The sequence below is a fragment of the Gopherus flavomarginatus genome, chromosome 1 (assembly GCF_025201925.1).
Source record: "Gopherus flavomarginatus isolate rGopFla2 chromosome 1, rGopFla2.mat.asm, whole genome shotgun sequence".
NCBI classification, from domain to species: domain Eukaryota; kingdom Metazoa; phylum Chordata; order Testudines; family Testudinidae; genus Gopherus; species Gopherus flavomarginatus.
In genome coordinates this window covers 187016222-187044159 of record NC_066617.1, presented here as the reverse complement: position 1 = coordinate 187044159, position 27938 = coordinate 187016222, and the positions used below count along the sequence as shown (strand labels likewise).

Here is a 27938-nt window from a genome sequence, read left to right as displayed (position 1 = left end):
GTGTCCCTCAAATGCTGTATCCTCATAGGTGTCTCCATAGCCAGCAGCTCTTTGGCTGACCAGTTGTGCTTTAGCCAAGTCCCACTCTATGTGCCTCCGGTACTCTCATCCCTACTTCAGAAAGATTGCTCTCTCAGCCGCACCCACATGTCTGTGCATGTGCAACCAGAGGAAGATCTGAATACTTCATTTTTCATGGCAAACAGTCAATTTAATGTTTTCTATGAAGTCAGAGACAATTATGAAATACTGCAGCCCTAAACAGGAGTAATTAACAAAGTTCCAACAGAAGAGCATGTCCATTTTATAAGCCTTCATATAGACAACTTCCAACCTATCCTTAAACTAACATTTTCTTGAGAAATAATAGATGTATTACTTCTCTTGAAATCTTAAATATACTATATGACCTGTACTCAAATCCATTAGTAGTCCTGCTGGACACGGGTATAGTTTGTTCAGACTCACATTGCTACTTTACTGGAAAGAAGATCTTTGAATGTTCTGGGGCCAGTGTGACACTGCACCCCATATTCTTCACAGTGATATTATTATGATATGATTATAGCATAATTACGATGTACTTTATGTGAGATGGATTGTCATAACTATAAAGGGAAGGGAACAGCCCTTCTATGTACAATACTATAAAATCCCTCCTGGCCAGAGACACCAAAATCCTTTTACCTGTAAAGGGTTAAGAAGCTCAGGTAACCTGGCTAACACCTGACCCAAAGAACCAATAAGGGCACAAAATACTTTCAAATCTTGATGGGGGGAAGGCTTTTGTTTGTGCTCATTGTTTTGGGGGTGGTTCGCTCTTGGGACTAAGAGGGACAGGACATCAATCCATGCTCTCAAAATCTTTCTGAACAAGCCTCTCATATTTCAAACTTGTAAGTAACAGCCAGGCAAGGCGTGTTAGGTTTAACTTTGTTTTCTCAATTTGTAAATGTTCCTTTTTGCTAAGAGGTTTTGCCTCTGTTTGCTGTAACTTTGAACCTAAGGCTAGAGGGGGTTCCTCTGGGCTGTATGAATCTGATTACCCTGTAAAGTTATTTTCCATCCTGGTTTTACAGAGATGATTTTTACCTTTCTTTCTTTAATTAAAAGCCTTCTTTTTAAGAACCTGATTGATTTTTTCCTTGTTTTAAGATCCAAGGGGATTGGATCTGGACTCACCAGGAACTAGTGGGGGTAAGGACGGGGGATGGTTAAATTCTCCTTGTGTTAAGATCCAAGGGGTTGGATCGGTGTTCACCAGGAACTTGGTGAAGAAGTCTCTCAAGACTATTCAGGGAAGGGAATTAGTATTTGGGATTGGTGGCAGCAAAACCAGATCTAAGGCGGTAGTTAAGCTTAGAGGTGTTCATGCAGGTCCCCACATCTGTACCCTAAAGTTCAGAGTGGAGAAGGAACCTTGACACGCTTCATGTAAGGCATCATTGGAAAAGTTACAATTTGCTGAATATTATCATCCAATTTGTATGCATGTATCATTCTTGTATATGAAGTTATAAATACTGACTATGTATGTATACTTCAAATGTAGTTACACCTGGGTAATGCCCACTAGACAAGATCTTTCAGGATAGACAGCTGGGTGGGAAGGGTCTATTCAGGCCAATGAGCCATTAGGGAAAACAACAGGCCTGACGAGAAGCTTATCTCCTACCTGGTGAGTCTTCCTCAGAAAGCTCCAGACAGCTCCGTCCATATGGCTGCTATGACTCTACAAGGACATGTGACCAGACCACATGTCTCTGGACTCCATGTTAGTATTTTTCTACAAATTGGTCTGGGAACCAAATTTTGAAAGAGGAAGTTACTCACCTTGTGCAGTAACTGATGTTCTTCGAGATGAGCGTCCCTGTGGGTGCTCCACTCTAGGCGTCGGTGCGCCCCTGCGCCTTTGATCGGAGATTTCTGCAGCAGTACTCGTACCGGCCACGCATGCTCAGAGCCTGGCTCCCGCTCTGAGTATACTTCTAGTGAGCATGCGTGGCCGGTTCCCTCAGTTCCTTCTCTACAACGGAGGCTACCCCAACTCCGAAGTAGAGGGGAGGAGGGTGGGTAGTGGAGCACCCACAGGGACACTCATCTCAAAGAACGTCAGTTACTGCACAAGATGAGTAACCTCCTTTTCTTCTTCGAGAGATGTCCCTGTGGGTGCTCCACTCTAGGTAACTTCGAAGCAGTGTATCTCAAGGAGGTAGGGACTTCGGGTTTGGCAGGAATGCAGCAGATCCCTAATACTGCCCTGCCTAATTGAGTGTCAGAGAGAGGGCCCTGAGTAAGGGCATAGTGTTTGACAAATGTGTGCTCGGAGGACCAAGTGGCTGCTCTACAAATGTCAGTCAATGGTACTTTATGTAAGAAGACTACAGAGGTAGATACAGATCTAGTGGAATGTGTTCTGATCAATGCTGGAGGTGTAACATTTTTTATCTGATAGCAGAGTCGTATGCAATCGGAGATCCAGTTGAAAAGTCTCTGGGTAGAGACAGGCATGCCTTTGGAGCGCTCCGCGATGGAGACAAAGAGTCTAGGAGAGTTTCTGAAGGGTTTGGCTCTGTCCAAATAGAAGGATAAGGCCCTGCGCACATCAAGTGTGTGCATTGTGGCTTCGAAGGAGTTTGCATGTGGTTTCGGAAAGAAAGCTGGTAAAAGTATTGGTTCATTGACATGAAATGAAGCGTGAACTTTTGGAAGGAATTTTGGGTGTAGGCATAGAGTAACTTTGTCCTTGAAGAAGAGCGTATATGGTGGATCTGCCATAAGGTCTGCTATCTCGCCTGCCCGTCTGGCGGAGGTAATTGCCACCAAAAAGGCTATTTTCATCGAGAGGTGCAAGAGGGAACAGGTGGCTAAGGGCTCAAAGGGTTGATGAGTTAAACAGGACAATACTAGGTGAAGATCCCATGGAGGGGTAAGTGGCTTAATGTCTGGATATAAGGTTTGGAGTCCCTTCAGAAAATATTTGGTGATGGGATGAGCGAAGACCGAGGTATTGTCAACTGTACCATGAAAGGTTGTGATGGCAGCTAAGTGGACTCTGATGGAGCTGAAGGAAAGGCCGGATTGCTTAATGTCCAATAGATAGTCGAGTATGCAGGGAAGAGGTGCCAAGGTAGGAGACAGTTGTTTAGCTGAACACCATTTTGTGAATCGTTTCCACTTTCGGAGATAGGTGGTATGGGTGGATTGTGTTCTGTTGTGTAGAAGTACCCTCTGAACTTGGTCGGAACAGTCTAGTTCTCGTTGGGAGAACCATGCAGGTACCAGGCTTTGAGATGAAGCATGGAGAGATTGGGGTGAAGAAGCCGGCCGTGTTGCTGTGATAAAAGGTTCGGGATGAGAGGCAGGGAGATTGGTGGTCGAATTGACATTCTGGTGAGGAAAGGGAACCACGGTTGTCTTGGCCATGAAGGTGCGATCAAGATCACCCTGGCAAGATCCATTCGTATCTTTATGAGGACCCTGTTGAGCAATAGTATTGGGGGAAATGCATAAGCTAAGTCCTGGTGCCATGGGATCATGAATGCGTCTCCAAGGGAGTGTTTGCCCAGTCCCGCCCTGGAGCAAAAATTGAGTCATTTCGTGTTTTTCGCGGTTGCAAAGAGATCTATGGTTGGGTGACCCCAAGTGTGAAATATGTTGTAGATGATTCCCTCATCTATCTCCCATTCGTGCTCCGAAAGGAAACATCTGCTTAACTCGTCGGCAGTGGTGTTCATCACCCCTGGGAGATAAGCAGCTGATATGCGGATGTGGTTCGCAAGGGACCAATTTCAGAGTTTTATGGCCTCTGAGCAAAGAGAGTGGGAACGAGCCCCTCCTTGTCTGTTTACATAGAACATGCAGGCAATGTTGTCTGTCATTATGCGTACATGCTGATTCTTGATTAGTGGAAGGAAGCAGCGGCAGGTATTCCGTATAGCTCGAACTTCTAGAACATTTATGTGCAGGGAGGTCTTGGAAAGAGACCATAGCCCATGGACTGTTTGGTGAGAGATGTGTGCCCCCCAGCCCGTGAGGGATGCATCAGTCGCCATTATCAGAGTTGGGGAGGTCTGGAGGAAGGGGACTCCAGAGCAGAGGTTGTAGGGGACTGTCCACCATATGAGAGAGTCTTTGACTCGATAGAGTATGGCCAGGAGTTTGTTTAGTGAGTGCACGTTTGGTTTGTAAACCTTGGCCCACCAAGCTTGGAAGCACCTCATGTAGACGTGTGTTCTGGACCACGAAGGTGCACAAGGCCATGTGCCCTAGTAGTTGGAGGCAGTCTCGGGCGGTGACCAGGGGGCTGTTGCAAAGTCTCGTAGCCAGCAGTTTTATGTTATTGAATCGGTCGGGTGGGAGAGATGCCAGTCCGGTTGTGGAGTCGAGGCTCGCTCCTATAAATTCCAGGTGCTGGGTAGGACTTAATGTGGATTTGCTTTTGTTTATCTGCAGGCCCAGGGACTGGAAGCAATCGATGGTGAGTTGTGTGAAGCGGAGGGCCTCGTTGAACATGAAGGCCTTCAGGAGGCAATTGTCGAGATAAGGGAATATTATGACTCCTTTTTTCCTGAAGTAGGCAGTGACTACCGCTAGGAGCTTGGAGAAAACTCGAGGGGCAGTGGAAAGGCCGAATGGTAGAACTCTGTACTGGAAATGTGTTGAGCCGAGGGTAAAACGAAGAAAATGTCTGTGGGACGGGTGGATAGTGACGTGAAAGTAGGCGTCATGTAGGTCGAGGGCTGAAAACCAATCGCCTGCTCCAGGGCTGGAATTATGGTGGTGAGAGTAACCATCTTGAACTTTTGCTTTTTGACAAATTTGTTGAGTTTCCTGAGGTCGAGGATCGGTCGCCATCCTCCAGTTTTCTTTTCTGTTAAGAAATAATGGGAGTAGAACCCTTTCCCCTTGTGGCATTCGGGCACAAGTTCGATAGCCCCCAGGTGAAGGAGATGATGTACTTCTTGCTGGAGGTGTAGCTTGTGAGAGGTGTCCCTGCAGAGGGATGGGGAGCATGGGTGGGTGGGAGGTAAGGAGAGGAAGGGGATAGAATACCCAGTTGTGATGACCTCTAGAACCCACTTGTCGGTGGTAATATTTTGCCATTGGTGCAAAAATGGCTGTAGGTGGTGTCCAAAGATAGTTGTAGGTAGTGCATACGCTGAAGTTGGGACAATGTTTACGAGACCCTCGACCAAAGGTTCAAATCTGCTTATTAGTTGGAGGAAGTTGGGGCATCCCGGAAGAATTGGGGTGATGCCGCTGGTATCTGGATCTCTGGCGTTGGTGTTGCTGTTGTTGATCCTGAGATCTTGGGAAATGCTGAGTATATGGGGGGTAGCATGGATGGTGGTAAGGTTGATGTCTGTACTGTCGCCTTCTGGTTGTAGAGGTCTGGATGCCTAAGGATTGAAGAGTTGCCCTTGAGTCCTTCATTGAGTGGAGCACCTCATTCGTGGTGGAAGCAAAGAGTTTATCACCATCAAAAAGGAGATCCTCTGAACCTCGCGAAGAAAGAGGGAAGAGGAAAGCCATGAACCTTGGTGCATGACCACCGCCGTAGCGGTGGATCTCGCTGCAGTATTGGCTGCATCCAGAGCTGCTTGAAGCGCCGTGCGTGATATGATTTGGCCCTCAGAAACTAAAGCTGTAAACTGTTGTTTCTTCTGGTCTGGAATGTGTTCAATAAAGTCCATGAACTTATTATAGCTTCTATGGTCATACTTTGCTAGAATTACGGTATAATTGGCCATTCGAAATTGTAAGGTTGAAGAGGCATACACTTTGCGACCCAGCAGGTCTAAGCGTTTGCCTTCCTTGTTGGCTGGGGTATGGCAGAAATACTGTTATTTGTTCCTTTGACTGGCTGCGTCCACTACCAGTGAGTTTGGAGCAGGATGTGAGAAAAGGAATTCAGAGCCCATAGAGGGAATGAAGTATTTACGGTCCGCTTGTTTGCAGGTAGGCTGGCTTGTGGCTGGAGCCTGCCAGATGGACTTAGCAGGTTCCAGAAGGGCTGCATTGATTGGTAATGCCAGTCTGGATGAAGAAGAGGGTTGCAGGATGTCCGTTAACTCATGTTGTTGGTCCGGTACTTCCTCTAGATTGATTCTAAGCTCGCTGGCAACCCTTTTAAAGAGATCCTGGAATTTCAAAAAATTGTCTGAGGACGGTACAGGAGAGGGAAGTAAAGCTTCTTCAGGCATTGCTTCAGTTGGTACTTCAGTTAGTACTGGGTCAGGAGCAGGAGTTAACTGATCCTGAGAATGGGAGGGTGCCGCCAAGTGAGTCATATCATTTGGACGTTCGCGTCTCGTCGGATTGGAAAAGCGGGGGTGCTGCCGAGGGAAAGGTGCCCATGGGGCCCAATACTGCCATGGTGGTGGAAAGGCATAGGTGGTGCCATCCAGGGGTTAATGCACCAGGAGGCAGGGTCTCGAGGATAGTCTGAGACAACTTTCCTGTGCCCAGGGGTGACAGGACTCCGAGGATGGAATTCTGATTGCATTGAAACATTACCCTGTAGTTCAGACTCCTCCTCACTGGAGGAAGGCTGTTCAGACCCTGAATCATTCGTAAGGGAGCAGCAGTCTTTAAGGAAGGGTGACTACAGCGTAGGTGACACTAGGAGGTCACTTGACTGGGTCAACTGCAGCGCTGAGGCAGCTGAAGGTGAAGGCTGATAGAATTGCTGTGAGGGAACCTGGGCTTGCACCAGAGTTCTTAGTCTTGGCTCCGTGCCAAGTAGCGCTATTAATGCCGGTGCCAGAGTTGGTGCTGCGCTATTAATAGCAGGCTGCGGTGCCTCAGGGGGTCCTGAAATGTCGGCACCGCATTCATCACGGTGCTGATAGGTGCCATAATCGAGGCAGGCAACTGAAAGCCTGTCACCTCGGCACCGTAGCCTCGCGCTGCCACCGAAAGCACAGGTGGGTTTAACGCGGTGCCGGAGAAGCCCAGCTTGTTGAAAGTGCTCAGGCAGGGGAGCACCGGTAAGGACACCGTGGATCTGACCAGAGAAGGTTTACGTCTGAGGGCTTCTTTTGAATTTGACAGAAGGTGCCATCGTTTTGCTGCTTTCTTCTGCTTTTTAGAAGTGGGAGAGCTGTATCGGTGAGCGGAGGCAGAGTCCGCGCCAGGGTCTGAGGGGGATCCTAGGGATTTTTGAAGTAGAATAAGTTTAAGTTTTAGCTCCTTGTCCTTTCTCGCTCTGGAGCTTAGTTTAGTGCAGTGATCACATTTCTGGGGAATATGGGTCTCCCCCAAACATTTTATGCACTGTGAATGTCCATCGGAGAGAGGGATAGCGTCCTTACAGGAGGAGCAGCGCTTAAAGCCTGTGGAGCCAGGCATATCTGAAGCAGCTGAGAGAACAATTTTTAACAGTAGAAAAAAGGGTAAGTAACACTAACAACTAACTAACAAGAAACTGTCTAACTACAAGTTATTTTAAGATGAGGAAAGAAATTCTTTAAGGAGTCTGCTGAGCTCCGTCTCAAGCTGGGGACAATAGAGAAGGAACTGAGGGAACCGGCCACGCATGCTCACTAGAAGTATACTCAGAGCGGGAGCCAGGCTCTGAGCATGCGTGGCCGGTACGAGTACTGCTGCAGAAATCTCCGATCAAAGGCGCAGGGGCGCACCGGTACCTAGAGTGGACCACCCACAGGGACATCTCTCGAAGAAGAACAAAGGGTTCCCACCTATGTTTCTAAGTCATCCTCAATGATTTTCTTGCAAATACTGGTGAAGAATTAAATCTGAGTCTCAGAACTCTCATAGTTTACATCCTCAGAGTAACTGCTTGCTAACTGACAAGCAAGCCTCTCTAGGTCTTTGCTGTTGAGGCTTTTCAGTTTCTTGCTCTTCCAAAAAAACAAAACAAAACCAAAAAAACCCGCCTTCTTCTCACTCTGTAATTAGTATTTGCATGTCTTATCATTCTATTATTTTAATATTGTGTCTAAGACAGGGTTGAAAACCTAGCATTCAAAATTTCTGTGGGGGAGTTTGATAACCTTTCCTCCATTGAAAATTTGCCTGGCATTACTTTCCTCCTCTGAGATCATTTCTCTTTGAAGTGGGTGAATATTCCTAACCTTTCTGCCTATGAAACGGCAGCTTCCTTACATGCAGGAAACCCAGAAGTCCATAATTCTGATAAAACATCTCAAAGGCCACAGAGTGAAAGTCAAGAACTGGAGTCTGCAATTTTTTGCTCACAATATTAATTTTAGATCAGATAGCATAGTATACCATATCTCGGCCAAAACAAGAACTGAAATCTCTGAAGTCTTCATTAGTTTCTAACACATGTTCTCACATAACATTGTGTGAAGCTTTGTTCTCATCTAAAGCATCAAAAGCACCCTCAACATGATTGTGTGGCGGATGGACTGCTTCTACCCTTACTAACTATCTTGTTGTGCTTTGGCATTTTAATGTAATGCTAATACGCTTTTTCAATACACTCCAACAACTAGTAGAAGCAGAAAACAGGGTATATAATCTTTGGACAACTTCAAAATATACAACTACTTGGGGAACCACCACTGCAGCAGCTTCTCCAACAAGATTCAGTGAGTGGGCAGCACATAGACGAAAGATACATGCTGATTCAACTGCTGAATTCTATTTTTCACATCTTTGTATGCCACAGCCATGTTTGCTCCATTCACATAGTTCTGTCTCTGCAATCAGCCATATCTAAACAGTCTTTTTCTGCTTCTCTAAAATAATTTCCATAAATACCAATCCCCTGTTTGGCATGAACAACAATGAAGTCTAAAAAGTTCACAACAACCTTCACCCCATCTTTCAAAACCTCAACATACCTCTTAACACTTGAGACGTTTATTCTGTTTGGGAGAGGTCTGAAGTGCACTCAAACATAACAGAGAAGAATTTAGCTTTCTTAATATCATCAAAAATAACTTGCCATACTTTTCTTGCAATTTACTTTGAATTCAGTTTGATAAGTTTTGCAATACAGGCCTTACTAGCTTCCACATGATCCTGCAACACAGTGTCTCTCTTATTTCTCAAACAATTCAAGTAAACCCCAAAAAACCATTATGAGGACTATTTAATTTCTTGTCTAAATCTCTCAAAGCTAAACACCTCTCAATGGAGTACAGAAAAAATATCAAAGAGATGTCACAAACTATTGCAATGTCATATCCTTCCTTTATCAACTGTTCAACCCTTTCCAATAGTTCTGCAACTTACATTCAGATTGCCTCCACGTGTGCCTTTGAATGTTCATATTGGCACGCTTGCCTGCTAACGTGGAAAAACGTTTGAGAGCCCAATTCTATAGTTTGCAAATGAAGATGAAGAAGCAAAAGAAATAGAACAAGGAGGCAAGAGTTGAACCGTACATCAACCAAGACCATTCATGTAACTTCTCACTAGGAGTTTTGACAAAGAACCGTAATTTAAATACTTGCTTTCCTTTGGGTTTGCTAGGTGAAAAATTGTGTTCGAAATTAACAATGGGAACATTTTCTACTCGAAGATAGCTAACAGAATCTGTCACTTGTGTGGCCAAGTAGCCAGATCTGCCTTGTCAAAGTCAAAATTCTGTCCCATACTTTCAATAATCAAACCACTTGCAGTGTCCACATCCATAACAATCATACTGACAACCAAAGGGCAATTTTTTTCCTTGAATCAGAGACTCCAGGGTCCAACAATTCAAGACCAAGCTCTGTGTTGGAATCAACAAGCCTGAAAAACCCTAATCAAAGTCCTCATAAGCTAAGGATGGCTCAAAGTGCGAATAGTGGAACGATCCACAGATTGTTCACAGGAACATAGTTGAACTTTGCATGTTTTAAGAAACTTTGTAGACCACTTGCACTTTTCTGATCTTTATCATTGGCCTAGTGCAGCCTGCACTTTTGAGCGCTACTCTTGTGCTTGTAGGTATTCATGGCAGAAACCCCAGTTGAATTCAGTAAGAATTTACCCACCAAGCACTTCACGAATGAATTGCTAGGTTTAAAATTACTGTGGTAGTGGATGAAAGATATATCTCTGTGAAACTCTGGGAGAAACCAGGTGAAAGGTCATAATAGGTTAGTGAACTGTGGTTAAAGTATGTGTGTGGGTTGGGGGGAGCACTGAGAATGCAGACCCCCTTCCAGTTGATTTTTTTAAGGTAGAAATGAGTCACTGAGACCCACAAACAGCTTCTAACAAAGCTGTTGCCTCACAGAGCTCCCTGGGGTCCTGCTGCCTCATACAGCTGCCCAGGTTCAGTTCCACTCCCTCACAGGCAGGCACTGCCCACTCCTTGGCCCATTCATCAACACAGGGCGAGTGCAGTGCAGCAGTAGGAAGCTGCAGAGGTAACAGCCCTGGGGAAGGGTACCACAGCCTAGAAGTTGGGGAGAGGTGGGGAGAAGCTGCAGGAGTCATGGACTCTCCCTCATCAGCCACCCAGCACCTTCTGGGAAAAGCTCTGAGCCAGGCCAGCTGGGAGGTATGAGGCAAAAAGCAGCAGGGATGGGAGGGTAGAGGCAGCAGCCCCAGCAGTTCACCAAAGAGCCCTATGTAAGGTTTCTGCTGAAAGCCTGTGTCACATGAGTCATCATAATCTTTGAAAAAGATTAGCTGACCATTGTGTCCTACGTCTTCCAACAGAAGTCTATTAGCATACTGTGCCAACACTAATGAAGGGATTGTGGGGATTTCAAGAGAAGAAATTAACAGGAAGAGATGAACAGCAGGGAAGGAAACTGCGTTTATGGGTAAAGAACAAAGGACTAGTCTAATATATGGAGAAGTGTAAAAAGTCACCCTGGCATCCTTCATCTGGGGAAACAGGCTTCCGGTCAGCTTGATCTCATGAGAGAAAAGTCTCAGGTATCCCGGATGAAAAAAAGGACTTTGGGTAACCATATTAGACAAGAGGGCATCTTGTTAGTTAACTTTAGGCTTTAGAACATGTGTCATAATTTTATATGTAGCCCTTTGTTCCCAGTATTTCTGTTTGCTATCAAATTAACTTACACTTGCTTTCTCTATAAAGAAATGTAGGTGCTGTGTGTTAAGCAGAACACTGTTCTAAGTGTAACTAGAAAGCTGCTTCTGGTAATTCTGTGAGTGTCCACTGGTTAAGGACACCACAGCAGGACGCTCAGAGGACTTGGGAGTTGGTGTGTCCCTATCACTAACCTGCATGAGGGACAATGAAACCTTCTGGGTTGAAAGGAGAGTGATTGTGTTGCCTGTGGCAAGGAAAGTCACAGTGCTCATCTCTGGTAGGTATACACAAGGCTACCTCATGCTAAGGGCAAGTGGTAGCGAGGTACCACATAACCCTGCATCCTCTTGGGAAGTGCCACTGCACTGTCATTGCACCCCCACTGCCAGAGATACCCCACATGCCACTGAATCCTCAACCACCAGATACAGGGAGATCCCAACTGCATGGACTCTCGTTGCACCACAATCTCATATACCAGAGAGACCTAGGATGACCAGACAGCAAATGTGAAAAATTGGGACAGGGGGTGGGGGGGGGTAATAGGAGCCTATATAAGAAAAAGATCCAAAAATTGGGACTGTTCCTATAAAATCTGGACATCTGGTCATCCTAGAGAGACCTGCTAATCATAGAGACACACCTCCCCACCCCAGTGAATCTCACCACAACCCGCACCCCCAGAGAAACTCTCAAATCTGAATTAACCCCCAATCCTTCAGACCTTCACTGCACCCCTATTCCCAGACAGACCCTCTCTTGTTTTGGTGTGGCTGTCAATGAATCACACTGCATTAAATAGGACCCTGAATACATCATTTGGGGGCACTGAATAGTAAAGGCCCATGACAGAAGAAAAGAATGAACAATTAAAACAAAAACAAAACAACAAACAGCATCAAAAACAGAGGCCCTTCATGGGCCCTGGTCCAGTTCTATTGGAACCATTTGATCCCCTCTCTTTTCACAGCCCTGGCATGTGCCACAATATAATCTGGGTAGAAAGTGATTCTTGAAACCTGGGGAAAAAACTCCCAATCAACTGCTAAATGTTGCACTAGATAGTAGAAACAAATGATGTGTAGCCATTAGCAAGATAAAAGTATCATTCCGGAAATGCTGAAGTCCGCTAACATGATATTAAATAAAGAGACATGACAAAAATTCAAAATTCAGATAAACAGACAAAACAAAAAATCAAAATCAAACTGCTAGTCTGGATTCCGACTCTCAATGTTTTCAAGAAATACCATTAATCTTAAATTCCAATCCAGGCTTTAGTCTCCAGCTCCAGGTGAGTTTATTTTCCAGTGTTTTGCTATTTTTCATTACTTTTCTGATATAATGATTTCAAGTTACAAAGAAGAGTCATTCTGCCTGGTTACCCAAGTTTCCAAACCAAATAATTTGTGACAGTCTCTCAACATTTTTTGTCTAGTCCTACATAGGAGTCTTGGGTGACATCCAACCAATTTGATGTCAGTTCCAGGCTTTTGCACATTGCAGATTTCAGTTCTTGGCAGAAGCCTGACTAGAGGTAATCTAAGTGTATTAGGACCAGAAAAGACAGAAGTACACTGCTGGGTCAAGGAAACCCAAGAACTGAAAAATTATTTTTGAAGTACTGTGCTTTGGATTAGACTTTTCATATGACCAGAAGCGTCACTGGAGATTTGGTAAAGCAAAACCATCCAAATAAGCTGAAATAAGCAAAAATGAAGCAGCCAGAATTAAAAAAAAAAAAAAAAAAAAAAAAAAAAAGGGGGGGGGGGCGTGGTGGTGGTGAGGGTAAGAAATCAAAGCAATCCAAACAAGGGAGCTCTAATCATTCACATCTGTTCCAGGCTTCAACAGTCATCCCTCTTCCCCCTTATTTTTTATTTTACATTTTTCTTCTTTTCATTATTAGACATATTTGCCAACTCAGCACACTGATTGTTGAAGTTTTTTCAAACATATTTTTAAAGTTAGTGTCATTTTTACTTTACAAAAGTAGGATATGCAATAAAGCTTCAGTTAGTAGATATAGGAGATTTCCATTTTAAGTGACAAGGAGTAACAAAAATGCCAAGAACATTCAAATATATACTGTCTACTCTTGCTCAAGAAAAAATATGCAACAATCCCTTCCAGAAGGAAAGGACTTTGCTGTTTGGAAAGGCAATGTGGTAAGTTGATTTTGGTTGATTCAGTTTACAGTAGATATAACTTAAATATAACTACTGCTCTTGAATAACTTACCTGCTGTGTCTCTCTAGTTCAGTATAAATGGAAATACATTTTCCCTCTTTAAAAAAAGAGCTAATCTAGCACGTGCTTAAGTAATCTCCTGAATCAGGGCCTATGTTTGTAGGACTCCTAAATCACTAACAGAGATTACAGGACTAAGTCATTCAGCACAGCAGTAACAGACAAAAGTAACAGCAACAGACAAAAGTGGCAATTTTGCAACAGAAAATCTTCAAAAACAGACTCCAACGAGAAACTGCAGAACTTGAATTAATATGAAAACTAGATACCATTAATGTAGGTTTGAATAGAGACTGGGAATGGCTGAGTCATTATACAGATTGAATCTATTTCCCCATGTTAAGTATCCTCACACCTCTTGTCAACTGTCTGAAATGGGCCATCTTGATCATCATTACAAAAGTTTTTTTTTCTCCTACTGATAATAGCTCATGTTAATTAATTAGTCTCTTAGAGTTGATATGGCTACTTCCACCTTTTCATGTTCTCTGTCTATATATATCTGCTTACTATATGTTCCATTCTATGCATCTGAAGAAGTGGGCTGTAATCCACGAAAGCTTATGCTCAAATAAATTTGTTGGTCTGTAAGGTGCCACAAGTACTCCTGTTCTTTTTGCAGACACAGACTAACGTGGCTGCTACTCTGAAACCTTTTTAAACACTGTAATTTTAAATGTACCTAGGAGATATATAATAGATATGTGATATGAACGGAAATAAAGACCTCAGTTTAGGGTTCTATAGTTCTCCTGCAAATCTAATGATACTATATATACCTGTAAGCATGCTACACAGGCAAACAGAGCCACACTCTAGATTCAGATAATATATAACAGTCTTGGATACAGAAAATAGCAGTATTATCTTTATCCTGTTTCTCTCTCAGATTTGCTAACATGCTGGTCCACACATTTATTTGCTTCCTTGGAGGTAGAAAATACATTGGGTGTTCTTATTAACACTAGTCTTCAGCCTGACTGTATATAATATAAACAACGTCTCCTTTCAATTTCCTGAATTTTCCAACAATTGCTAAACAATCCTCTCTCTTTTAGTAAGAGAGAATAATTTTTTTAAGAAGCAATTTAGTTCTTGACATATTAAATCACTTTTGCTTCTGGCCATTCACAGAATACAATCTTGAATGCTCTGAGTATCACAAGTAACCCAGGCTGAGAGAACAACCATCAGTTTTTTTCAACTTCATAAGAGAGGGAATCCTCTTCCGGACTCCAATTTTATCATTTCAGATTGTCCCTGAGTTTCAAAAGTCTCAATAAACCCCTTTAACAAGAAAATCCTAATATCCTCTACTCTCAAGGCCTATGCAGTTCTCAAAGATCAGATTCTAACATATTTTATTTGTTACACAATCTAATCCAAGCTGCAGGCATTTATTTTCTTTCTCTATCTAGGTTATCAGTTCATGACCAGGGACAAAAGAAATCTGTGGAGAACTGTGGCTCAGTTTAGGAGCCTTCAAATTCTTTCATATAGGCAAAGTATATGCAAGAGAACTTACTCTCTCCCCATTCTTCTTTGCTCTACTTTTATATTTTAATCCTATATATCACTGAAAAACAAAGTGTTCAAAATATGTATGAACAAATAGCAGTTTTTTTTGTTTGTTCGTTTGGTTTTTTTACAGATTCCAAGGCCAGAAGGGGCTATTGTGATCATCTAGACTGAGCTCATGTATAACATGGGTGATAGAACTTCCCCAAAATAATTCTTAGGGTGTATAAATCTAGGGGAAAAAATTCAATCTTGATTTAAAATATGTCAGTGATGGAGAATCCACCATAACCCTTGGTAAACTACTTTTGTTACTGCTGGACCAAACACAGGAATATGAGGGGAAAATGCTGTATACCGGATGTTACAAAATACAAATGTCTAGCCCACTTTAGATGGCAGCTACATAGTCACTGCTTTTATTCCTCTATTTTTTTTTTGAAGAAAGATAAAGTATCTTAATCATCCAGAAATCACAGGAGTATGTAATCACTAAAACCTGTAGCCTATGTAACTCATATAACTAACCAAAAATGAAGAAGTGACACATAAACCCAGCCACACAGAATAAGTGATTTACTGGTTACCAATGTTAGTTGCTAAGTAGTCATAATGGTTCTTCTCTTATAACACTGAATTATGATACATGAAGGAAGTTCACACTTTTCTTAAAGCTGCAGTTTCAGTTTTGTTGAATCCCGACTTGGAAAAACAATGAGTCACATTGTTAAGGCATATCTTTGCAACTAGAGTTCCTAGGAGGTCAATTTTGTTTTAAATGAAAAATTAGACCTTGTCAGATTCAGAAAAGTCTGCAGGGAATACCCCGAAATTCACATAGTTCATGAACTTTCCATGCTGATGCACGTTGTCCTGCATCATGAGACTCCCCTCATCTAGTTCTACATGGAAATATTTCATCTTGGAGATCCATGATGAAATATCTCATGTTTTTGGTTATTTTCTGCAGGTGTTTAATCACCTAGTTAAGGTTTCTTTAATGTGATTGATAATATCTGAAATTTTATTCAACAACTTGTTGATTAAGCTCAGAGTGAACAATGGAGCACTTAAATATGGTGGCAATTCTTTCTACTGAGAAAGATTGAGAAATAATATCGAAGACTAATTGGCACAGTTTTTTAACAGGTACATAAATACTGCAAGAAAGTTACCTTCCCCCCCACAAAACTGTCAAAAAGTTGACCATAAGAATCAGGAGAAAACTTAAAAAGGCAAACCAGCAAGGGGAGAACATTATTATTATTGGCTCTGATTTTGAACCCTTTAGCTTCTTCAAAAATCCCAAACATTACTTTTAGCTGCACTGTAGCAGCACCTACAGGGCTCTAATCAGGATTGAGTCTACTTGAGGTAAATACTATAGAAATGTGGAAGAAAAATCAACTCTGCCCTGAGGAGCTTAAGGTCTAATCTGAGACAAGACGTAACAAATGGGTCTGAAACAAACAAACAGAAAGGGGAGACAGGAAGAGGAAAATGAATATCAGACCACACAAGTATTAACGTAGTTATTACCTAAACTGATGGCACAAAATGAGAGATAATGATGACTCTGAACTAGAGCTTTAGCAGTGTGGACAGAAAGATGATGTCAGATCTTGGAAACATTATGAAAGATGTAGTAGCGGGATTTGAAACATCCTCCTCTACCTTCAGTGTTATTTGTTTGGTCCCAAACTATTTTCCAGTCTTTAAATTGCATGACAGGTTAACAGACATAACCCTGGTAATATTTTCAACAGAAGCAACGTTAAAAATGTAAGAAGTGTAAATCATTAACATAACTCCTCCTGATCCTCAAAGAAAGCAGACAATAAAACTATCGATCAGCAGAGGAAGGAAGATGAGGAGAGGAGAGAGGGGCTAGCCCTTTCAGGAAGTATATGTGAGGGGGACTTAGGAGGAAGGAAATTGGTGAGGCAGGGAAAAGAAGACTGGCACCAGGAGAACAGGAAATGGTTGAATATCTGCAACTGATGCCTGCCCTTTAAGCCCTTCTGAAAATAATAATAAAAAAAATAAGATGAAATAAAATACTTGCCTTTTACCCATTCCTTTATTTATTAATATACTTAGGACTTAAACCCACAAGCACTTCTGCAGGTGAACATTTTCATTATTCAGTGAGTAAGCATCTGCAGGATCAGACCACTGAAGTACAAGTTCTTCAGACTGGGGGCTAGTCTCTAAACCACATTACACGTTTCTAGGCATTAATAGATTCAAAGATTCACAGATTTCATGGCCAGAAGTAACCACTGTCATCTAGTCTGACCTCCTGCATAACACCGGCAATAAAACTTCCCGAAAATAATTTCTAAAGAAATAAATAAAAATATAGGAGGGAGAGGCAGAAAGAACCGACAGGAGAGAGAGTGAAGGGAAGGAGATATGTACACACGCAACATAAATACAAAATTGCACCCTGATAGTGTTTTAGAAACTTAGCCTAAGGGAACACTCTGTATCAGAAACCTAGCACATAACAGGTTAAAAGCATTACTCCCAAAAAAAAACAATCACAAATTCTACTCCATCAATTTCCTCCTCCTTGATGCACCTTTCCTGACTGCAATTTATCTTTTGAAGGAAAGATTCCTCTGGATATTGATGGGATTAATTTCTGCCTTTTCTTCCTCCAGTTCCCTACATTAGAAAGTGATCTATTTTTACTGGTATGCACAATGCTTTCTTGTTGTTGTTATGACAAAGATCACCTTAGGATCCAGCTACTTCATATATTTTTGTTCCTGTGAAAGCAATGATGCTGTGAATAGTCTAAAAAATTATTAACAGGTCCCTTTCCCAGTAATCTAATTAATAACAGGAACAAAATATTTCTGAGTGGATGGTAGCTTTGTAAGGGTCATTCATTCCACAGCAGCATATTTTTGCATACTGTCAAGATTTCATCACTCAGTTATGGAAAAATAATATTTTTCAAAACACACAGAATGTTTCATCCCCCGATATGCTACTGAAGGGTCAGATAAAAACAACAGAGAATTCAAGCTACAACTTATCTAAAACAAGAGTTTAAGTCATTCAAAAATGTTTATGTTACAAGAAAGCCACACACAAAGGGGATGAAAACCTGAAACTTTGATCTTAAAAGCTGAGAATCTTGAACAATGAAAGATGAATGCCACCTCAAAGTTTTTCTTTCAAAAACTCAAATGAGGATGATTCAGGATAAATGATAGACAAGAGTTAATATGAAACGGGAAAAACTGGATTCATAGTATTGCACCCAAATTTCAATAAAAAAAGCTCTGCTTTTTTAAGTCAATTGCAAAGGTATTTTAACATGCTACCATCCTCTTTCATGTACATGTAAAGGAATTCTTCATATTAAATTTTTCTTGTTCAGTGTTCCCTCTTTTTTCCACCATCCACATTCTTATTTCATGTGAACAATTAGGAGGTGTTTCTGAGGCTTGGGCTAGGGGTTGTGGGAAATGAACAGAAGCTGGAAAATCCTGAAGTCCAGTCCTGGATCTGAAACAGGATCTGTCTGGGGGCTTGTGCTACCAAGTAAACTCTCTCCATACATTTTACCATATGAAAAACAGTGATAATAAGACTCACCCCTACTTTACTGTGATTTAGCGAGGCTTAATAAATTAAGGAGGAACCGCTACTGAAAGAAAAGGCAACATAACGGGTAAAAGAGTTTATCTGTAAGGAAACTGGGACCAAAATAATTAAATAATTTGTAATTCATGGTTTTAGTTATTTTGATGCAAGTCTGTGTGGACAGTCTTAGTTCAGAATAAAAATGCTCTATTTTGATGTAAATTGAACTGTTTTGTTAACAAAAAGAAACATGGGCTAGTGCTGAAGGCACTTCCTTTGACTCAGGAGACTTGGGTTCAATACCCTACTCTTCTATTGACTTCCTGTGTTACTGTGGGTAAGCGCTTAGTCTCCTAGGCATAGTTTGGGGGAGGGCAAGGACACTGTCCCTCAAACTGCAAGCCTCAGGCAGGCACAGAATTTGACCACACACACATATAGCCCCATTGGCCTCACTGGAGCTGCCCATCCAAATATAGAAGTCAAACTATGCCTATGCTTAGTCTCTCTGTTCTTTGGCTCCCCAGTGGTAAAACAGGGATAACAGCACTTCCTCACCCACAGGGATAGGACAGGAGTGAGGATTTTAGTTATAAGATGATTGGTTGTGTTCAAATCCTGGTGCTTACGTAGTTTCTCCTACAATCACAAGGAATGTTTATGAAGACAAACTTTTGAAAAGGAAATTTTATTTTAAAAGTGTTCAGAAAGTGAAACCACAGCTATTTACCTAGCTGTATTTAAGTTTAGCTGTTAGGCTCTCCAATGGTACAGGAAGGATTTTTGATTTCCAAGAAAAAGTCCCCTATGCAGTTTTGCTCTGACACCATGACAAACATTTTTAGATGCAACAGATTAAATTAAAGATCAACATTTGCCGCACACATTAGATTTGCAATTCAGAAGACACAAACCTGGATTAACCAGATTTATAAGCATCTGCTTTTATATAACTGAGTGTCGCAGCCCTAAGGTCTTTTTCCAACATGGTGTCTGTATGGCCAATTGCCGGTCATCTAGAGGTCACACTGGTACTGTGTGCAACACCGTGGTGCGGTGTGCAACATTAGAGTGCCGTGTGCATTATTCCCGCTCTTTTCCTGGTCACCTAGGGGTCAGGCTAGTGTCGTGTGCAGTCTCCTGCTCTTTTGCCTGGTAACCCAGGGGTCGGGTTAGTGCTGTGTGCATAACACCAGCGTGCCGTGGGCAAAGGGACCCAATCTGACCAATCATAGTTCAGTTCAAACGGTCAGATTAGGACTGTGTGCAAACCATGCTAGCGTGCCGGGTGCAGCTTCTAGCAGCTTCTAGTGTGCCGTGTGCAAATCCTATCTACGTAGGGGGAAACAGCTCGGAACCTGGAGGGCGTAGGAGCTAGGGACCAATCAGATCCTGACAAGTGTAAAAAGGGCCTTTGAATAAAACCATGCCTCGTGCTAGGATCAGTAGGAGTATCCACGGACTGACTGAAGGACCTGATCATCCCTTCGGCCAGGGGTCTCCTCCGGATATAGCCAGCTCGGGATGTGTCGTTTTATTACTTTTTCAGCGTTATCTTCTACAGATTCGGAATGCTTCTGGTATCTGTTCTGCTGGTCAGCTGCGCCTGGAATACGGTTCTTGCTTTCTAATCTTTCTTTCTGTGCTTTGCTTAGCCTCTTCTCCTTTCCCCCTCTCTTATTTGGTACAGAATTGCATATGTTGTTATTTGATGTAGAGTTGTGTAATTATGGTATATAAGAACTGAGCTATTGTAACAACTCCTATTGAAGGTAATTGGTGTATTTGATAGTAGTATTTGGTTAGTGTGCACACAGTTTATTTTATTTGGTGTATTCGTCTACTTTTTTTTCTAAAGGGCAGTTAATTTTGAATGATTTGGTTCCTTGTTGATAAATGTAAATAGACTGCTTCAGGTTGTGTAAAGGTTTCTTGTTCCAATAGTACTGTTAGTTGGTAAACGTGCTCCTCCCCAGCCCAAGTTGTGATTTTCTCCCTGTTAATAAACGGCCACGTGGTATTTTGAAGTTTATATTTGTCTGGTATTAATTTTTCTCCCTCGATTAAACAATTCACCAAACCTGCTTTAGGGTTGGACACTGAGTAAGGAACACACTTTAGGGAAATCATGATTAGCTTTAATACTCTGAGAAAATTGCTTTTGGTCAGATTTCTTTATAAAGTAAACAAAATGTTCAGACTGTGATTCTTCACACAACACAAGGAAAATGTGTACAGTGATCAGCCTACACAGAGGCTGAGCTGAGCCAGAAACTGCAGAGCCCAATACACTTGTGGTCAATGAGGATGTCTGTTTTTATAATTTATCACTGATAGCTCAGTCTACCCTTATCTTTTTTCGTATTTGCTCCATTTACTGTACTTCATGACTTGATAAACTTGTATTTTTATTTCACTGTAATACTGTGGGGGTTTGGGTTTTTTTTCCAAAAATTAGATTTAAATGAAGCAGTACAAATACCAATTTCACAGAATCTTAACTACAGGGCTGTAGGATGTCTCAATCTTTTGCCTCTGATTTTGTCACAGGAGCCAAGCTACTGCCTATGTTCCTTATTGACCTTTCATTGCCCACAAACCTCGTATCAGTTGCTGGCTGGGAAGTCTCACTCTAACAAGTCCAGGAATGGTACTGTTGGTACTGATGAGAAAGAATTCTTTAGATTCTAGAGGAATGTAATAAAGTGGAATTTCACGGATCAAGACTTTTCTGGATGTGGTCCATTTGGGTAACATGAACCAACCCATAAACCAAAAGAAGAGTGAATTTTTGATTGTTTATATCTTATCACTTAACAGCACATATAACGACTTCAAAAATTCAGATGCTTCAGCAATATTTCCCACTTCTAGTTTTTTTAAATGGCAAGAGATTTAAGCTATTAAGTTCTGAAAATTTGACAGAAACTTAACTATGGAGCCGCTACTACCAGCACTTTTATAAGTTCTTAAGTTCATAAGTTTTATACATACACACACACATATTCACCTATTTTACCTTTTGGCTTCCATGTACCTGCAATTTCACTGTGTTTACAAGTGGCAGGTAACCCCAATCTTCTGAAGTTTAACGGGTGACATTTTAATGGGTGACATGAAAGTTGAGCCATTGACTTCAGTGGATCCAGGACTTCACCCAACATGTGTGGAAGCACAAATATAAGATGCCAGGTAAGAAGCGGCCAATTAAACCTGACAAATGTGCTTTCAAATGTTGCTTTCAAACCTATTCCTTTTGGTATTTCTGACTCTATTCTTCGATAAAATAATGCTACATAAGGAATTTCAGTTCATCTATATCTCACTAAATTAAGTTTTCCAAATCTTTTACTTCTCTCCTTTCACATGCTGTCCATTCCTGGTCCCATTCTCTTTGTCTCCAAAATACCACCAAAAAAAAGAAAATATCCATTTTTACTGCAAATCTGCTAAGACATACAACTGAATGTGTATTTTTTCCTTCTTGTCAAGACTCCTTTACAGCTGTTTAGAAATGGGAATCTGAATTATAATGTATTTTCAACTACTTGTCTGTATGAGAAAGATGCCATGTTATTAATAGTGCTGATTAAGACAATGCCTGGCAAATAGGATGCAAATTCATTCAGTGGAGTTTGCCATCTCAGCAACATTAATTTATACCTCTGAATACAAAATGAGCATTTCAGCACAAGGCAGTACTGTATCTGAATCAAGTTTATTCCTAGACCTACATCAAATCCTGTTTCTTGTTTGTTTGTTTTTAGAAAAAAACAAACTCAAAATATAAAATGATTCCGTGAGGTGGAGTGATGGAAGAATGCTAGTTAAATAGGCACAGTATATAATCATCGCAAAGCAAAAACAAACTTGCATGCTATTCCTCCACAACAAGCACAGATTTAAGACCATCAAAAATACAGATGGTGTTGCCAATTAATGTATGTTTCCTTTGTTCTGGGTGTGTCTTTGTTCTCACAGGTGGGTGAACAGCAATTTTAAAGTGCAACAAGAAAATGCACCACATTAAAGAACACCGGAAATTCCTACAACAGAATGAATGGTAGCAGTAGACAATACATGCTTAGAATGCATTTCACAGAGATACCTAATATTGCTTTAATCATCTGCTTACCTAAATTCAATAGACTTTACACAGCAAGGAAATGCAAACACACATTTTAAGTTAAGGGGATTTCTTTTGAAACAAATAATAAATATGGGGCTAGATTCACAAAGAAACCTAGGTGTGCGGACACTAAGTGTTGCCACACCTAACTTTCAGGCTCCTGGAAATACACTGCAATTCACAAAGCCTTAGTTAGGTGCCTAGACTCCCTATACAATGATTGGAGAGAGATAGGTGCCTTATAATAGGATTCACTAAAGCAGGGGTTCTCAGAACAATTTTTTTGGTGGCCTCAGAATGTGTCCACCATCCATTGCTGAGCCGAAGCCCACTGAACACACACACTGGCCTCATTCATCTGCAGAGGTGCTGCCCAGAGCCCCCAGGAGGCTGCAGCTGCTATTCTCCTTCTGGCAGTGCTAGCAAACACCAAGGCAGCCAGGAGCAACAGCTGGGTGCTGCAAGGAGGGGCCACTGCTTTGCCCCTCTGTCAAGGTTTCTTCCCCACTTTGAACTTTAGGGTTCAAGAAGTGGGGACCTGCATGGTCACTTTTAAGCTTAATTACTAGCTTAAATGTGGTATGCTGCCACCAGCCAGAAGTCTATACCTGGCACACTTCTGTTCCCCCAAAACCTTCCCTGGGGAACCCAGGACCCAAACCCCTTGGGTCTTAAAACAAGGAGAATTTAACCATCCCCCACCTTTTCTCCCCACCAATCCCTGGTGAGTTAAGACCTAATCCCTTGGATTCTAAAACAAGGAAAAATCAATCAGGTTCTTAAAAAGAAAGCTTTTTTTTAAAGAAAGAAAAGGTAAAAATTATCTCTGTTAAATCAGGATGGAAAATGCTTTACAGGGTACTCAGATTCATATAGACCAGAAGGACTCCTCCCCCAGCCTTAGATTCAAAGTTACAGCAAACAGAGGTAAAAATCCTTCCAGCAAAAAGACACATTTACAAGTTAAGAAAACAAACATAAGACTAATACGCATTGCCTGACTACTACTTACTATTTTTAAACATGAAAGACTGATTCAGAAAGATTGGGAAAGCCTGGGTGTACATCTGGTCCCTCTTAGCCCCAAGAGCGAACAACAAACAAAACAAACAACACAAAGACTTCCCTCCACCAAGATTTGAAAGTATCTTGTCCCCCTATTGGTCCTCTGGTCAGGTGTCAGCCAGGTTCACTGAGCTTCTTAACCCTTTACAGGCAAAAGAGACATTAACCCTTAACCATCTGTTTATGACACCCTCCCCTATGCCCGTTTCCACCTAGGAAGCTGTAGTGGCTGTAGAAAAAATACCCTGGTAAGCCGCATGCAGACATGGTGACCACATTTGAGAAACGCTGCACTAAAGCCAACATGCTAGGTGGCTTCTCCCCTAAGCTAATCAATGGGAGGTGCCAAGTGCTCCTCCACCCCCAACTCTTCACCATTTTGTGTAAACTCATCTACAGAGGCTCATCTAGAGTAGACAAAGCCTGAACACGCTTACCAGATCGGGCCTCATAGACGAATCAGTCACAGGAATACCTATCTTCCCCCCCAGTTAGGTTATCACTCTGGGAAGTAGGTGTCAGGAACCTGGCTTGGCGCAGCAGTGCACAGGCTCAGAGGCAGAAACATAGGGATCTTTAAATGCAAACATTTTATGCACCTAAATGATTTGGCTGCAGCTGACAGGGGTTGGTTGTGAATCCCAGTGGGGCCTGAGTCTGGGATTCAGGCACTTAAAGTAGCAGTTAGACATACAAGTCTTTTTGTGAATCTAGCCCAGATTTCTATAAAGTATTTTTAATTTTATAGTTATGTGGTTGAAAACACACCCATCATTGTACCCAGCTGTTTCTCGGTGTGTAAATCTATGGTACTAAATAGTGAAGCTTTGTTTTGCCCCTAGGAAGGAAAACAAAACCAAACAATTTAGATCTCAAAAAGTGGCTGTCATTTTGAACCTTAGTTGCCGGGGTTTTGTGTGTTCATTTCCTACAGTGGTCATTCATTTCAGCAGGTGATGAAGGTATAAACAGTATATCTCCAGTGTTTTACATCAGCTTAACACTAGTAATTCACATAATGCAGAGATGATCTTATAAGAAGTATATTTTCAGATGTTGCTATTTCCAACCATAGAGAGCGATGTCTTGGATCACCATGTTCGCAGCATATAAATGATTTCTGAATTCTTTATGCATTAGCATTACTAAAAGCCAGTTAGGCACAATTGTTTATGGTTTTGCATGTCAAAATTAAAAGAATGATAGCTTTCAGATTTGCTTTTACCATACTCAAGAATAACTCGTGCATTGCACGCTTCAGCCTACATAATCATATGAAAACACTTCTAATGAGAAGAGAGCTTTCCTCCAGAAAGCAGAATAAGCTATTATCTCCCTAAAGAAATGTGATTTTGTCCCAAACACCTTATTACACTTTCTAATCCATTCCATAACTCTGCTGTGGGAAGTATATCAGAGACATTTCAAAGGAATTTAATAAATGGTTCACCTATACTACTAATGGTTCACCTTTACCAGTGAAGTATTATTTAGCTTGAAAGAAAACACTATGGAGCCTAGATACCAATAGTAATCAAAAGACAAAGATTATGCGATAGTGGAAAATGTGATCAATTTTATTTTCACAAGCTACAGATTGCAACATAACTCTCAAATGGACATGGTCAGACATTTTCTTTAGAATTTTTTTTTTTTTGACAAAAATATTTTTTTCTGAAAACTGAAATTTTCCCCAGGAAAATTTGAGTTTTGTTGAAAATTTTCAATTTTCCACTGGGGAAATCAAAATGGCAGCTCCCTCACTGTCCACCTGCAGAGACTGAGACAAGCATCTAGGAGGGCTACCATGGTGAGGTCACTTAAGTGCCAGCCTCCCAGCTCTGGCAGCCAGAGAGGTACAGAACCCAGAGACTCAGCCTCCCCGCCTTCCCACAACTCTAGCACCCAGAGAAGCAGAGAGATGGGGAGCTTAACCTCTCCGGCAACCAGACTAGAAGAGTCATGTCAGACTCACTTCGCACGTTCCTTTCTCATGAAAAATATTGTGGTTTTGAAATTTAATCCCAGTTCGGAATGAAAATTGTTTGTAAAAATGCAACATTTTTCTTAGGAAGGGATTTTCATTCTCCGGCCAGCTCTCCTCTCAAGCAGGGGGATGGAGTGTGTTGCATATGATCACTCTAACAAATAGAAATGCACAGCACACAGTTAAACAGTATAAGTCTGAAGTTAGACAGGACACATTTCCAGCTTTGTGCAAATGAGATGCATCCTCTGCAACATTTAGGGAAGGCAACAGAGGGGCAGGAAGACAGAGGGGCTAAAGGTCTGCAGCTCAACACAATAATAAGGGGTAGATTAGCGTCCTTTGCTGAGGAATGATGTGAATGGAAAGGGGGAAGGATAAGTATTCTCAAATGTCAGGTTTTTACACTTACTGTAATTCGTTCATCTTTGTCATCCAGTGGGGACCCATCTTTTTTCCATGAAATAGTAGGTTCTGGATGGCCTCTTGGGGGTTGGCATTCCATCACGGCAGGTTCACCCACAGCTACCATTACATCAGAAGGGTTCTGTCTGAAGTCATCTCGTAATACTGAAAGAGTGAAGACAAAAAAGTCATTACTGACACATCAGTGCACACCAGACAGCAAAAATCTTTGGCTTCTAATGGCCACTTTAACAAGTCATTGTTTTTGTTAGGACTTTGAACAATTAACACAGATATTTTCTCTTTGTGGACTTTGAAACAGTGTCACAATTTTTTACATAGAAATTTACCCAGGTTACATCTGTTTTCAGGGGCAGGACACGTCATTTTTATTTGTCTAAAATGGCAATTCAAGGACATGCGACTGATGAAGTGGGTATTCACCCACAAAAGCTTATGCTCCAATACTTCTATAAGGTGCCACGGGACTCTCTGTCCCTAATTCAAGGACTGATATTCCAGAGCAGCTCATTATCTCCTCTCCAACTCCCAACAACTTGGGAGTTGGGAGATAGTAAACCTTCAGTAAGTTCAGTTGCTTCTACTGCCACCTCTTCTCTTCTTTGCCCCTTATAACACTCTGATTATTTTTATTTGAATTTCCACCAGTCAGAACTAAGTTTTGGAAGCACGAAAATGTCTATCAGCATGGTGTGAAAGCTAAATGTGTACCACGGGCTGAATGTAGCAAGGAGGAGTTTGGAAGCTATTTAGCATACACTCTTAAAATCGTACATAACCCAAAACCTTCCACATACACTAGATGCACAGTGTAATGGACACAGGCTTGATATTGTTACTGCTGAAGTCAATAAGAATTTTTGGCCATTATTTTAATGAGAGGTGAATCTGGACCGCTGCCACTTTTCATTTTAGAACCTGCTTCTTTTTCCACCTCTCCAAAGACAAGACCATAAAGGCAACAGAAACAAAAAGCTACACCATTTTTAAATTAAAACTAACTTATAGCCCTCATTAACAGCAAGGTATGTAAATGCAGAAGAGTTAATTTGCAACACCAAAGTTTTATTACATAAGAATGACCAGCAGGAGCACTACCAGCTTTTTTGCCGCCCTGGACGGTGGAAGGTCCCGCCCCCGAAATGCCACCCCCGATAGGCAGTGGAAGGTCCTGCCCTCGAAATGTTGCCCCCAACAGAGGCAGCGGATGATCCGGCTGCCGCAGTCACCCCCCACAAATGTTAGCGCTCAAGGCGGCAGCCTAGGTCACCTAATGGGTTGCGCCGGCCCTGACGACCAGACTGTGTCAGATCAAAGGTCCATCTAGCCCAGTATTCTGTGTTCCGGCAGTGCCCAATGCCAGGTGCCCCAGAGGAAATTAACAGAACAAGTAATCATCAAATCATCTGTCGCCCATTCCCCAGCTTTTGGCCAACGGAGGCTAGGGGCATCATCCCTGTCCATCCTGGCTAATAGCCATCGATCGACCTATCCTCCATGAACTTATCTAGTTCTTTTTTGTTATAGTCTTGGCCTTGACAACATCCTCTGGCAAAGAGTTCCACAGGTTGATCATGCATCGTGTGAAGAAATACATCCTTTTGTTTGTTTTAAACTTGCTGTCTATTAATTACATTTGGTGACCCCTAGTTCTTGTGTTATAAGAAGGAGTAAATAACACTTCTTTATTTACTTTCTCCACACCGGTCATGATTGTATAGACCTCCATCATACCTCCCCCTTAGTCGTCTCTTTTCCAAGCTGAAAAGTCCCAATCTTCTTAATCTCTCCTCATACCCCTAATTATTTTTGTTGCCCTTTTCTGAACTTTTTCCAATTCCAATATGTCTTTTTTGAGTGGACATAATACAAGAGCTGTACTAAGAATCTGAGTATGGAGCCTCTTCTTAGTTCCCAAGATTATATCACTAGTATAAAGTGAAGAGATAGTTAAAAGTATGTGCTGTAAAATT

The 27938-nt window shown here is 41.8% G+C and overlaps 1 protein-coding gene across 1 annotated transcript in view; it reads right to left on the bottom strand.

The window, feature by feature from the left end:
• Positions 1–27938, bottom strand: part of ROBO1 (roundabout guidance receptor 1) — a 1059329-nt gene that overhangs the window by 137281 nt on the left and 894110 nt on the right. Inside the window, exon 5 of the mRNA XM_050962791.1 lies at positions 25952–26109. Coding sequence (XP_050818748.1) covers positions 25952–26109 — 158 coding nt within the window. The remainder of the gene's footprint in view (positions 1–25951; positions 26110–27938) is intronic.